We start from the raw sequence: 15,731 nt of genomic DNA, 5'->3' as shown, positions 1-15,731 counted from the left end.
ATTCACAAATACTAGCTTGTTTACTGGCAAAATTTTGGCAAAATGAAAGCTACTAGGGTTAGCTTAGTTTAGCAGATCATGCTAGTGCGGATGTGTGTGTGTGCGACTCAGGCTGGATGAGTGTGTTTACGCCGCTTATTAATGTTAATGAGCATTTTACGATAAGATTTATACAGAGTGAGTCAGAGCTTTTCTTCATGTCGCTCACACATAGTGGGCCACAATAGTGATGTGACTTCCTGTGAGAACGCATGGACCAAACACCAACTTTGCCCATCTTTCTACAATCAACGGATGTAGATATGGAGAAGAACAACATCGATATATGCAATGTCTGACAAAAATAACATAACATCATCATCATAAATCAATCAATCAAGAACATTAACAAACAATATAAGTAAAAGCTGAGAACAGCCACGTTTAAATGAAGAGTTTTTCTCTTTCCGAATGGAATCTTTCCGAATGACCTTTCTAAAAACATGGTATTCATGGAACGGAATATTCCAATCGCGTGTCTACATGCGCCGCTATAATCAACCAGAATAGTCAATGGGGCATGCGCAGTAAAGCGTAAACACCAACATCATGTGATAACGACTTCCAGGAGTTTTTCTTTCACTTGTTGGAATAACTCCGTATTGCCAGTTTTTCCTTCGTCCAGTCTTGAAATTTAGTTTGAATCAAAATCAAAATTTCCGCAGCAGTCCAGTGGCGATTGCTTGCCTCCATTTTGAAAACTGAAGAACGTCTCGATCTGCGTGTTACGTCATATTTGAGCATGCGCTAAAAGAACTCACCCGGGATCAAGATCAAATTTAATTTTGCTAATATTTTATAATTAAACTCGGGACATGTTTTATATAGATATATATTTTAAAGAAAAACTGGACTTGTGAATGGCGTATAGAAGGGTTTAGATTCGGTTCCACAGATGGCGGTAATGCACACGAAAGCTGCTTGCCAACCGCCAATAAACAACAGAAGAAGAAAAACACCATGAAAAAGAACGCAGTCTGACAACTTTCGGTTTGAACGGGTACAAGATACTTCAATCGGATTGGGGAAAGGAATATTCCAACCCTGTGAATCCGATTATATATTCATTTGGATTGGCACTTTTTTTTTGGAATGAGGTGTATACAAAGGTTACATTATTTTGAAGCAAATAAACCGAATGCAATTGGAATATTTGGTTCCATGTATACGTGGCTATTGAGTCAATAACAGCCACATACTGTATCGTCTGTATATTCTAACATGTTCTCTGGCTGTATGCTACATCATTTGACCAAGCAGAGAAGCCGTCCAACACAACTGCACTGGAACTTCGAAATCACCAACATAAAGTCTATAATGTGCACGCATGGCAGACATCTTGGGTGTCTGTTTCCAATCAGACGCTGGCCTGTCATCACCGCAATCTCTTCTTACTTACCGAGTGCGAAGCATGCATATGTTAATGAAAGTTCTCATATCAGCCTGGACTACATTCTTCCCGCCGGGATTAAGAAGGCACACATACGGTTCACACACACACACAGCATAGAAATGCTTTCACAGAGCTGCTTTGGCCTAGATCTTGAACACAGAGGTACTCTTTTAATTGGGCCCTTGATGCTCGACATAGGGCGTACTTCCTCTAATTAGCTATATCTATAGCGTATGGGAGGGTGTATGAATGCATGCATGTGTAAAATCGTCTTTTGAGCAACTCCAAACTAACTAAGAGCTTTAATTTCACGCTAGGCTGCATTGTCCCATTCAGCAGGGTTACCCCCACAAAAGACCCTCTGAGAAAATCAAAAGGAGCGCAAAACACACCAATAGGTGATTGGGGGGGGGACGACGACAGGAGGAACAGGAGCTGGGCTGAGACAAACAACAACACAACAACAATGCCTATCTCGCAGTAACCGTCACTCCTCTTTTGGGGGGAGCTAATTGAGGAGGAGGAGGAGGACGAAGGTGAGGGGTAGTGTCGGCCCTCAGCAGCTGCAAGAGGAGAGATGAACTGGAGTGGGCTACTCACGTTTCCGCCATCTCATCATCTTATCTGCTGCTGATATATTTAATTAATGAATGAAAGTTCGAGCTGCCCCGCTTTTGATACTCCAACGTGGAAAGGAGCCCAACCAAAAAATGGGCCCCAAAGTAACAATTCATTGCAAGATGAGGTTTGCGTCGCCACTTTTGCAACCGGCGCTTAGCATCGCAGATATGTAGCCTGTAGCCTGTACTGACATATAAGGCGAGTTAAACATCAAAATTTCCGAAGTGCCTTTTGATCCTAATTATATTTTGTCTAATATTTGGTCTGCAGACCAAAAACATCACAATCCTTGAGGTGTGTAACCTGGAAGTGTTTGAGTCTGTGGAATGAGCGGATTACGCACTCCCCAGCATGCTTTGCTAGAGTTAAAATTATCACTTTTGACTGTCTTTTGCCTTTTTAATGTGTTATTTTGTACAGACAGGATGATATAGTTAAAGTCCTGCCATTTTAGTCATGTACAAATAAATTATTTTGACTTTTGGTCTGAATCTGGCACCTATATTATGAATGGTTTCATGCTATATATACAATATTGTTTCCACATTTAAAATCAATATGCCAATTTTATACGGTTTATACGGGAAGAATTGCTCTACCTTTACTTACATTATTATTATTTATTTAAATTATTTAAATTATTTGGGCAATTTACTGTTCACGCTGCACTTTACATTATGTTGTTCATATTTGGTGTCTATTCTATCTATTTATTCTCCACATTATTATTATTATTATTTATTATTACTTATCTTCTTTTGTGTCTGTTATTATATGGGAGCCAGGCAACGACATTTCGTTGGCAATTTCACTACTGTGTTTTTGTGCAATGACAATAAAGGGAGTCTATCTATCTATCTATCTATCTATCTATCTTAAGGCGGGATATTTTCCATACTATTCCACCGGGCGGATTTGACACATATGCTCTCGTCAAAGATGAACAAAGAAAAACTGTATTTTTAACTTTTACTTTCATATTATCCAATACAGTAGACATAATAACATTCAAAAAGTAATCAAGACAAAAAAAATAAGACCCATGCTTGTGTGTGTTGGTGTAAATGTGTTCTGGTGGTAGTTGGAATTGGGCAGGAAGTGACGTCAGGGGTTCAGAGATGAGTTTTAGTTTGTCGTTGATTACGGCCGCAACAGTAGCTTGTGTTAGGAATCGTTGTATCTATTACGAAATTATCAAAACCTGCAATAAAGTGGCATATTTTGAATTTGGATTAACGAGTGACAGAATCTGTATTATATTCGGTGCAATGAATTACATTTCAAAAAGTTAAAAAATATATATCCAACAAATTGGAAGATGACCAGTATCTCGTCAGCTTTGGTGGTTTCATAGACTATAACAAAAAGCTGCATGACTAAAACAAAGGAGGGGGGGGGGGTCTTTCTCACTTTTATCTATCTGTCTGCAACATATGTGGTGGTTCGGTCTAATTTTACATGATGCTAGAATACATATGCATCGGCTCAATACAAGTATATCACAAAACAACATAAGACTGCTATAGGGGACGCCTGACTCCACTGGCCACAGATCAGCCTAATCCATACTGGGAGGCAAGAAAGGAGGCTGTATTCACACACACACACACATACTGCATACACAACTTCAATACACACACATATACCCCTCGTCTATCCACACAAGGGACAGCTACCTATTACTCCATAGTGCCAAGTGCCTCAGTTAAGCCGGATAAATCCATTTTGAATGGGCAGTCAGGGAGACAGTGCTGATAAGGGATGATGAGCACACACATACACCAAGACATCCTGCCTCCGTTTGTTGGAAAATGTACCAAACAACTCTTGTCGGCAAATCAGGCTTCCCCACGAATCTGCTTAAGTGACATGTTTGTGTCGTTCTCCATCCCTTCATCACGGCCCAACAGCTCTCACTTAGGGGGCCAAGCAGTATAAGGTGGACCTGGTTTGCTTCCAGAAGGAAGGATGAATAAAATAAAAGAACACAATGTACCCCTGGGGTCGCGCCTGCCTGCCTGCCTGCCTGACTACATCCCACCGCCTGCCTGGCATCCTGGCATGGCCGCCTAGCCACTTTCTGCCGGCCTTGCTTCCACTACAGCAAACCCATTCTTCCCTGCATTTGCAGGGCCTACCAGGCAACAGTGTGTGTTTGGTATGCCAACCTTGGTTTATACGAGGCCTAACAAAAGCAGAGACATCAGCCCCAAAATGGGAAATGAGTACGACAACCTGTGTTTCACAATATTTCATTTAAGAATGAAATATTCAAACTATGGCGATGCTAAGGAACACTCTCGATTTTTGAATGAAGCAGTCAAAAAATGCTTTTTCTTTTTTACTTTAGTCATCTGAGTCAAAGTATTATTTTTAAGCACTGCTCAATGACACTTTGATGTGTAAATGCGAAGTCATTAGAATTGTGAGTGTCATCATTTTGCTATGTCAACACTGCTTAATCACTGAGAATTTTTTTTTTTTTTGGGTAAATCAAGCATTTTAAAAATCAGAAAATCCATCCGTGCTGAAAGACAAGCATTGCATAAATTGTATTGAGTGTCAAAAAATATAGTTTTAAATTAAGCATTCACACGGGCTTTTCTCAACAAAAATACTTAGTTATTCACATTAATGTGTACCATAGAACCTTTTATTTATTTTTTAATCTATCAAAAAAATGCCCCAAAACTACTGAGAAACGCACATGCAACTTCACTGTTGTCCAAACAGGCTATGGTGTATCCATAAATCTATAATTAAGCGTCATAATATGTATAATTGAGCATTCAGAGGAATGCTGCTGCAGACAAAAATACTTTTTTTGTCTACTTGCTGGGAGATTCACACTTAATCCTGCATTTGTTAGCCAAAAATCTGCACGGTGTCAATATCCAGGTACAAGCAAGCACACAGAGCACAAAGAGAACTGTAGAAAATGTATGCTAAAAGACAAGCATTCATATTAATGCTGCTGTGTGTCTCATATGTATCTGTGAATGCTTAGAGGCAAGCATTCAAATTTTTACAAAAAAATACATTGATGTTTACTGATTTTACTGTGTGTATTTACAAAAATACTCACTTCTGGTGCTTTCTTGTGCACCAAAACAAACTGCATGAATGCTAAGAGACAATCATAGTGAAGTATGTCTGGATTGCATGTCAAACATTCAAATTTCCATTGCACTGTGCCAAAAATCATAATAATAATAATAAATTCTGAGATACAAGCATTACATTACATTTGATTAGATAGAACTTTATTGACACCATGGGCGTGTGCCGTCAAGAAAAATGAGGTCCCAATAGCAGTAAGACCATCTGCAGCACGCAAGAAAGTATCTGCAATAGCAGCAAAGCATGCTGAATAAGGAAAATTGAATTAAAAACAGCAATAATCGGAGACATAATTATTGCACATTGTCCAAATGTATATTCATCTATGCTGCAATGTCTTTTTTCTAAAATCAAACAAATCAATAATGCATAAATGTTGATATAGTTAATTATAATGTTATTATTTTTATTATTATTACACTTTTTTTGCTTGGCTCAATCTCCAGTTATTACTTTTTTCCTGCAATATTATAGACATGATATGTTGCATCCATACCGCTAACATCCCCACTCCATGTATAGTAGAGTAGCTACATGGGATTGCTATGGCATGCTGTGATGCATGTGTTTAGTAGCACTTTCATTTCATCATTTCTGCCCAGAATCCAATGTCTGTGTGACAAAAGAGGGACAAACAGAATAATAAAAAAGTAGCCTCAGAGGAAGAAGGCGAGATTCAGTTCTTGGAATATTTAGGCCAATATCTGTCACACATATTGCAACATTTGATGCTTATTAACTTATTAACACTGATTCTCAAACAGTGCTTTTGTTGACCTGATGGGAGCATGCAACAGCATGGTTGTCTGCAGCATCTTGATGGCTGCATGCTTTCAAGTAGAACTTGAACCTCATTAAAAAAAGAAAATGTTTTAAAACGCATCATAACTAGACATTATAAAAAAACTAATGGGCTAGAATATTAAAAAAATCAACGTTTGCTGCAAGTTACTGCGAAAGAAGCGGTCTTTTTTAGCGTCTCCGGCAACCAAGTTGAACATCTCATTAGTTTGCATCCAGCCTCGGAAGTTGGCAGCTTTCGCGGGGACTTCACTGGAAGCCGAGATAATTGATTTGAAAACGCTGCACATAAAAGTTTTAATTAAAGACGCCCCCGCAACCTTCATACCGCATCAAAACTTTATGTAAATACTTTATGCCGTCACAAGGGTGTGTGAATCATTGCCAGAGTTCCACTTTTGGCGTGCACCTACATGCCAGGCCATTGCAACAAAAGCTTTTTAGCGCTATTAATAATGCATTCTAGGTTGTTTACATCGTTTTTTTGTGAAATATTAATTATTGACGAGCTGAGATCGAGGAATGAAGACAAAAACTCCCAGTGTGCATGTATGGGTGAAACGCAAAAATGGAATTAAAGTACTTTAAATATGTTTGTATATATTCTGCAGACATTATGATAGATAGTGAGCTTCAGGAGCATGCGCGTGGACTGCTGACAATTAATTTTCATCAATGGAAAGAACTCGGACATTGACACCAGAAGCTTTGGAAAATCATCTGCACTAAATATGCAGCTGGATTCGTTTTACAGAAGCAAAAAAATGTAATAGAATACTGATTAGGAAATGTGTCACACGCACTTTTGCCAATGTGACAGGCGGCTGAAAGGTCAAGGGACGTGGAAGAAGTCATGGAGGCGTTTTAATGCAATGTGATGCATTCACGTACAAGTCATGGTGTGTGTGTGTGTGTGTGTGAGTGTGTATTTATTTTATTTTTTTGTCTATAGCATCTTGTGCAAACTTCTTTAAAAGTCTGCTTGGAAGGCCTGAGAGGAAATCCACGTGTTTTCCATCATGGATCACACACACACACACACACACACACACACACTGCCCTATTTAAAAAGAGAAGTGATCACAGATACTCGGATTTATGAAATATATGTTGAACCATTCAAAGAACAAATAAATATAGGCTTATATATGTATGTTTTTAAAACAATACGGCATGGATGGATGTGCTTGTGGTCTTACAGTGCAAAACTAGTGCTTTAATAAATATACAATAACTACGCATTACCTTAATAATGCCATTTACTGCCTCGACACAAAATACACATCAAATTACACATTCATATATCATAATTTCTCTTTTATATGCATCACAACGCCACTTTTCTAGCATGTTACTGTCAGATGTTTAAAAAAGCGGAATTAAAATAAATATATCATTTAGATTGTGATGTTTCTTGTTTAATAACAGTTATTATTGACAATGGAACAAGCAGGGGTTTTGTATGTTATTTAGAAAAAATAATAATGCAAATATTTTGAAATGGTGAAATAAAACAATACAGCTACTGCAGCTTGACCCCTTTTGTTTCAAATAAACGCATTATATTTTGTAATGTCATTATTTAATATGTCAGTGTTTTTGAAAAAAATATATTTTTGTGTCAAATAATCATTCCAAGCCATGCAAAATGCAACAGTGTGAATGTGTAAGAACACAAAAAAATATATTCCGTATTATTATTGCTTATAACTATAATAAAAACATAATTAAACATAATTTATCTGGGAAATGGCATGCATATAAATAAACAAATAAATAAATCATGCCGATTATATTGACGTGTTTAATTAAAGCGAGTTGCTGGCGAATTAAAAACGCTTTAAGTATCGCATTTGCAAATAGAGGTTAAGTGTATTTTTTTTTTATTTTTGGATCAATCAATCTCTCAAGGCACCACCGCCCCTACCTATTCACACAATAACACACAAAGATCCAGGTTAAAACTGTAATTATATTGAATTAAATACACGTAAGTTGTTTATACAGGCGTCCGCTGTGACCCTGAATGCACCACGACAGCACGAGCTCGGCAGTGCGAAGCTGAAGGGTGGGGGGTGGCGTGGTGGTGTCGTCCGTGAATGCAACAAGTCCGTTTGAAATTTAGGTTTGTTTTGTGTTTATTGTACACGTTATTGTACGTGACGAGTTGTACTAACACCGCCAACACTGCCCCGAGTGTACTTTTATATAAAATACATTCGGCAGAAGCGCCATTTTCTCTTCGCGGCATTGCAGCGTGTTAGAAAGTCTGCAAGAATAGCGCCATTAAAAGAACAGTAGAGAAGAGTAAGAAATGTTAAATATTGTTATGACGAACAAGTAGAATATGCGAATATGAGTGGGAAAGCAGCTTGGTTAAAAGCAAAGAAGCGACACAACTGCATACTGTACCCGGCGTACACACTGCACACAGGCGCACAAGACCGGAAAAGAAGGGCAGCCCCAATGCGATGAAAATATATTTTTTTTAAACAACAACACAAAAAGTGCTTACCTGTGTCAAGCAGTAAGGTGAGTACATGGCTGAGTCTACAGTTGACGGTCGGAGCGGTAGCGAGTTAACTTGGATGGAGGTTCGCTCCGGTGCCGCATTGCAAAGGCTTGCCGAGGATCGGTGGTGTGGCTCGGTCCAGGCTCTAACCCCGCCTCGCTCACTAGTGCAGCCAAGCTCCGCAACAACTTTTAGGGGAAAGTTTTTTCCCTGCACTGCCTCCCTCCCGCCCTAGCGCCCTTCCTCTCTCTCACTCGCCCTCCCAGCAACTGTACATTATACTTATTTATTACTATAAATATGCTGTTGATATCACAGAATCGTCTTTTGAGCAAAACGAATACACGTATTGATGTATGAAAATGAACGCACTGCATTAAAAAAGTATACAAAACACCCCACCACTTTAGCAATTATGTATACAAAATACAATAATGCATGTATAGATCATAAATCAATGGTAAGGCTTAATGCCTGAATAAAAAACAAATAGTCACATGGCCAAAGATGTCATTTCATTTCCTATTGCATGCATAAAGTATAGCCATCATGATTCTACATGTATACATGTGTTTATGTAACAATAATTGTACAGTATAGGGGACGGCTATTCAACTAAAGTGTTCGAGACCACATTTTTACAAAGCTCAAGACTGGGGGACTGACTTTTACTGTCACTATTATGCGTATTTAGAAAAAATCATGCTTTTACCTCACTAAATTGCTAGTATATCTTCAATAAAGTCATCACTTACATTACAAGTAATATGTGAGTCAAAAATCATCTGCTGTTTTTGAGAATCAACTGCAAAATCGCTACTCTTCTATAAGACGGGGCACTCTGCCGAGTCAAAGATCCTCTACATGACAGGGGCGCTCTACTGTTTTTAAGGATCCTCTTTATGACAGGAGCAATCTGCTGTTTTTTGTCACCTACTGTTAAAAAGCTAGTCAAAGATCCTCTATATAACAGGAGGGTTCTGCTGTTTCTAAGGACCTACTGGAAAATCGATACTTAAAGTTCTTCAATATGACAGGGGTGCTCTGCTGTTTTTAAGGATCTTTATGACAGGAGCAATCTCCTGTTTTTTGTCACCTACTGCTAAAAAGCTAGTCAAAGATCCTCTATACAACAGGAGGTTACTAAAAAAAAGCAGAACTGGAAAATTGCTACTTAAAGTTCTTCTATGAGACAGGGGTGCTCTGCTGTTTTTAAGGATCCTCTTTATGACAGGAGCAATCTGCTGTTTTTGGTCACCTACTGCCAAAAAGCTAGTCAAAGATCCTCTATATGACAGGAGGGTTCTGCTGTTTCTAAGGACCTACTGGAAAATCGATACTTAAAGTTCTTCAATATGACAGGGGTGCTCTGCTGTTTTTAAGGATCTTTATGACAGGAGTAATCTGCTGTTTTTTGTCACCTACTGCTAAAAAGCTAGTCAAAGATCCTCTATACAACAGGAGGTTACTAAAAAAAAAGCAGAACTGGAAAATTGCTACTTAAAGTTCTTCTATGTGACAGGGGTGCTCTGCTGTTTTTAAGGATCCTCTTTATGACAGGAGCAATCTGCTGTTTTTTGTCACCTACTGTTAAAAAGCTAGTCAAAGATCCTCTATATAACAGGAGGGTTCTGCTGTTTCTAAGGACCTACTGGAAAATCGATACTTAAAATTCTTCAATATGACAGGGGTGCTCTACTGTTTTTAAGGATCTTTATGACAGGAGCAATCTCCTGTTTTTTGTCACCTACTGCTAAAAAGCTAGTCAAAGATCCTCTATACAACAGGAGGTTACTAAAAAAAAGCAGAACTGGAAAACTGCTACTTAAAGTTCTTCTATGAGACAGGGGTGCTCTGCTGTTTTTAAGGATCCTCTTTATGACAGGAGCAATCTGCTGTTTTTTGTCACCTACTGTTAAAAAGCTAGTCAAAGATCCTCTATATAACAGGAGGGTTCTGCTGTTTCTAAGGACCTACTGGAAAATCGATACTTAAAGTTCTTCAATATGACAGGGGTGCTCTACTGTTTTTAAGGATCTTTATGACAGGAGCAATCTCCTGTTTTTTGTCACCTACTGCTAAAAAGCTAGTCAAAGATCCTCTATACAACAGGAGGTTACTAAAAAAAAGCAGAACTGGAAAATTGCTACTTAAAGTTCTTCTATGAGACAGGGGTGCTCTGCTGTTTTTAAGGATCCTCTTTATGACAGGAGCAATCTGCTGTTTTTTGTCACCTACTGCCAAAAAGCTAGTCAAAGATCCTCTATATGACAGGAGGGTTCTGCTGTTTCTAAGGACCTACTGGAAAATCGATACTTAAAGTTCTTCAATATGACAGGGGTGCTCTGCTGTTTTTAAGGATCTTTATGACAGGAGTAATCTGCTGTTTTTTGTCACCTACTGCTAAAAAGCTAGTCAAAGATCCTCTATACAACAGGAGGTTACTAAAAAAAAAGCAGAACTGGAAAATTGCTACTTAAAGTTCTTCTATGTGACAGGGGTGCTCTGCTGTTTTTAAGGATCCTCTTTATGACAGGAGCAATCTGCTGTTTTTTGTCACCTACTGTTAATAAGCTAGTCAAAGATCCTCTATATAACAGGAGGGTTCTGCTGTTTCTAAGAACCTACTGGAAAAATTCTACTTAAACTTCTTCTATATGACAGGGGTGCTCTGCTGTTTTTAAGGATCCTCTTTATGACAGGAGCAATCTGCTGTTTTTTGTCACCTACTGTTAAAAGGCTAGTCAAAGATCCTCTATATAACAGGAGGGTTCTGCTGTTTCTAAGAACCTACTGGAAAATTGCTACTTAAAGTTCCTCTATATAACAGGGGTGCTCTGCTGTTTTTAAGGATCCTCTTTATGACAGGAGCAATCTGCTGTTTTTTGTCACCTACTGCTAAAAAGCTAGTCAAAGATCCTCTATACAACAGGAGATTACTAAGAAACAGCAGAACTGGAAAATTGCTACTTAAAGTTCTTCTATATGACAGGGGTGCTCTGCTATTTTTAAGAACCTGCTGCAAAATCAATCAAATTGTCAAAGATCCTCTTTATGATAAGAGTGAGCTGCAGTGTTTTATCATATATTGCGAAAAAGATAATAAATTAGGGGAGCTCTTTTTTTTTTAATCGACTACGGCAAAAACACTCGTCAATGTTTTTGGTGACAGGAAGTGTCGATGATGTGCGAGAGCTCAGCTGTTTTTAAGAACCTACTCGCTAGTCAAATGTCCTCTATACGACAGGGGCACTTTGATGTTTTTAAGGACAAACTGGAAAAAAAGCTATCGTCAAAGTTCCTCTTTTGACAGGAGTGATCTGCTGTTTTTTGTCACCTATTGCAAAAAAGATAGTCAAAGATACTCTTTATAGCAGGAGGCTGTGCTGTTTTTAAGAACCGACTTGCTTGGCAAAGATCCTCAATATGACAGGGGCACGCTGCTGTTTTTGAGGACCTATTGTAAAAAGCTACATTAAGATCCTCAATACAACAAGGGCACATTGCTGTTTTTTATCACCTACTCCAAAAACACTTGTGAAAAACCCTCTATAACAGGGGGCTGTGCTATTTTTAAGAACTGACTGCAAAAAAGCTATCGTCAAAGATCCTCTATATGGTAGGAGTGATATGCAGTTTTTTGTCACCTCTTGCAAAAAAAAGCTAGTCGGTGTCACAACATGCGAGGAAAGCACTGCTGTTTTATAAGAACCTAAAATCCGTTGCACAATGAGGTGATTTTTTTTATGTTACAGAACGTGGATGCGCAAACTGGTGGAAATTAACATCAGATTGGTTAGCAAGTGGTTCGCGCGCTGGCCACACACCTAGGAGACCCGAGTTCGATTCCACCCTCGGTCACCTTTGTGTGGAGTTTGCATGTTCTCCCCGTGCATGTGTGGGTTTTCTCCGGGTACTCCGGTTTCCTCCCACATTCCAAAAACATGCTAGGTTAATTGGCGACCCTGTGATTGGCTGGCGACCAATCCAGGGTGTACCCCGCCTCTCGCCCGAAGATAGCTGGGATAGGCTCCAGCACTCTCGTGAGGATAAGCGGTCGAAAATGAATGAATGTGTTTTATAGACAACAGGCAAGAAGGAAATATTTGATCATGCAGCACACGACATGTACATCTAGCAAGCAGTGCACTTGCTAGCCAGTAGCGTGCGCCATGCCGCTCCCCACTGGGACAAAGCAACTGGGACACTCACTCCATTCAGTTCGCTACAGAATCAACGCACCCAGTAGTGAACCCTCTTGTCATGCAGCCTGTTTGTGAATGCAAATGCAAATGTCCATGTAGCAAGGCTGGCAAAACTATTAAGGTTGTTTTGTTTTTTTTTCAGCTTATTCTTATTAGGGTTGCGGGGGTATACTGGAGCCTATCCCAGTTGACTTCGGGCGTGAGGCGGGGTACACTCTGGACTGATCGCCAGCCAATCACAGGGCACATATAGACAAACAACCATTCACACTCACATTCATACCTATGGACAATTTGGAGTCGCCAATTAACCTAGCATGTTTTTGGAATGTGGGAGGAAACCGGAGTACCCGGAAAAAAATCCACACATGCACGGGGAGAACATGCAAACGCCACACAGAGACTGCCGAGGGTGGGATTGAACTCGGGTCTCCTAGCTGTGAGGTCTGCACGCTAACCACTCGTCCGCCATGCAGCCATATTAATATGTTTTAATTAATAATATGTTAATAGTTTTTGGAATGTGGGAGGAAACCGGAGTACCTGGAGAAAACCCACGCATGCACAGGGAGAACATGCACTTGCAGAGAAACATTGGCTAAGGTTTTCTTTGAGCCTGGAACACATGTATTTGGAAAAATGCTTCAAAAAACGACCAAATCAGAGGTTGAGCATATTCGGGAAACAGATGGCGTTTGACCTTAGAAGTGCCAATGTATTTTTATCCATGGTAAACTTTCTTTCAGTTCAAACATAACCAGCAAACAGCGTTTGACATACAGTAGCAGGAAACGCTGGCTCTAACATTGCCCAAATTTGCAGTGAATTAACTTTACAACGTGGTTTCCAGGCGATTGAGGAGCCACGCTATCTTCGTCTGTATATGTCATCAACGCCACCGCATCATATTTAGAATATCATAAAAATACAAAAAAAAATTTCTAACTATTTCTACGGGACCTTCTGGCATGCTTTGAAGAAACCAACAAGTCCACAATTCTACAGTGAAAAGAACATTCGCTTTTTGGATGCTTGTAATTTATCCCCCCGGCCCCCCCCTTTTTGACTTTGCCTTGCTCCTATTCCTGCACGCTATGCATGTATAGGCAGACAGTTGATACCTGAACTTGGAGCGAGTGGTCTACATTTCAATGTGACTCCTATTGTATGCAAGTGATACTCTCTGGTTCTAATCAGGCTTGGCTTTATCCTCGCCCGCTCCCCTGCTTCTTGGCCTAATCAAACTCATATATGCAGGCGCAGTGCCTGCAATTACACATAAGCCCCTGCCTTGTGCATGCCTCCCGTATATGTGTGTGTGTGTGTGTGTGTGTGTGAGTATTGTGTAGTGTGTGAATAACATTGTGCAAGAAGCACCAGTGTGTGCGTGCTATATAGGGTGCGGTCTTGGAGGTTGAAGTCACCCCTGTTGCTCCAATGCCAAGTTTTCTTGAAGTGGGGGCAGTGGGGGTACGAGGCTTTATGAGACCTCAGTCTATGTGGGATACTTGCAACCTCACCACAACTCACACACACACACACAAGTTGTGCTGAAAGATACACATGCAGGCAAGCAACAGTGGAAAAATCGGGGGGGGGGGAGGCAAAAAGGTGAAGGATATTGAGTCTATTTCTTTCCATTAGTCGCTCCTCCGTCCAAACCACACCCCTGTAAGGCTCAGGTCCAAACCCCAAACCTTTTGTGCAGCCTCTACCCCCCCCCCCCTTCTCTTTATCTGCCTTTTACATTTTCCTTTTCGAAGTCTTTCTCCCTTTTCAGTCTACATCACAAGTATTCAAGTAAAAAGTTACAGTGGTCCAGTCCAGGAAAATGTATTCATGCCAAGGTTGTAAATACGATAATACAAACCAGTCCTAAAATATTTAATCGGGGTGAACGTTTGTATCACCGTCGTCACAAAGCATAAAAAACAAATACAAATTCAGGTTTTATTTTATTATATTTTCACACTAAGGATGTGTAAACAATTGATATGCTTTTGAATTGACTAGTATGAAAAATATACAAATGTTTAAAAAAAACAAGCCAAAATTGTAGATACAGTCAAGATTTTTTCTTAGATTTTTCTTGTTTTAACCCTTTTATCGGGCAATCGTGCAAAAACTTCTCTAAAAAAAAAAGTAATTCTATCATTACAAATATATACACCTTTTTTTTAGGTGATTGACTATAAATAAATGTAATTCCTTTTTCTATTATGGCCTAAATCATCTGTTTATACTGAACTTCTCTCACACACTCGCCCACTAGCTCCACTCGCAAAACGTAGGAGTTACCATGCATGTGATTGGTCTGTGTGATCCAAATCCAAATCTTTATTTAAAAAAATAAGCATAAAAAAGTATCTACTTGTAGATGTAGACTGCACTCCCTATTGAGGACCCGAGCTATACATGAAGGGGTTGGGCGTACTGATCCAAATATCGATAGCATCGAAACCGAGGGCTAGTATCAATATTGGATGGATATTCGCGTAATGAGGTTGATATTTTTCAGTTCTCTTTATCTGTGTTTTTCATATTTGTTCATATTGTTACATGTTGTTATATTTATATAAAACATTATGTATGTTTTGTATGGAATTAAAGGGAAGAAATGTTTTTTTTATTTTAGAAATTGAAATAAAAGAGAATATCATGAGAATAAATTCGAAAAGATGGTAAAAAAGTGTAATATAAGAGGAAAAAGTTCCAGTATACTAATAATACTCTGTGTCAACGATAACACAAAACTATGATGCAGGCTGTTTTTTTCTTTAAATACAGAAACGTCTGATCATATCGACATTGTTTGGTTTTAAAAAAATAAAATGCTTAGATTTTTCTGTATGCAGCCCTCTGTGGAAAAAGGTTTAGACACCCCTGTCTTAGATGAAGATCTATACATTTCCTTCCTGTTAAAATGTAAACATGGCACAGAGTGGGAAATCTAAAGCAGGCCAAGTGAGCATGTGCGCTGCCATTGCACACAGTAAACACTTAAAAAGCAGCAGGCCAAACACGTTGCTCCACACGCTGG

General features: G+C 39.2%; 1 protein-coding gene across 12 annotated transcripts in view; it reads right to left on the bottom strand.

Annotated features, from left to right (window-relative positions):
• nfixa (nuclear factor I/Xa) overlaps positions 1-15,731 on the bottom strand; it is a 142,960-nt gene that overhangs the window by 110,447 nt on the left and 16,782 nt on the right. Inside the window, exon 1 of one of the 12 annotated variants that reach the window (XM_058065532.2) lies at positions 8,490-8,671. The exons of the other annotated variants lie outside the window; for them this stretch is intronic. Coding sequence (XP_057921515.1) covers positions 8,490-8,516 — 27 coding nt within the window. The 5' untranslated portion in view covers positions 8,517-8,671. Of the gene's footprint in view, positions 1-8,489; positions 8,672-15,731 lie in introns of those variants that run through there. 12 annotated transcript variants of the gene reach the window in all.

This window comes from Doryrhamphus excisus, linkage group LG9 (assembly GCF_037039965.1).
Source record: "Doryrhamphus excisus strain RoL-2023G ecotype Guam linkage group LG9, RoL_Dexc_Guam_v1.1, whole genome shotgun sequence".
Lineage (NCBI taxonomy): Eukaryota > Metazoa > Chordata > Actinopteri > Syngnathiformes > Syngnathidae > Doryrhamphus > Doryrhamphus excisus.
Note: the sequence above shows the minus strand (reverse complement) of the source record. Positions and strands in the feature narration are given on the sequence as shown.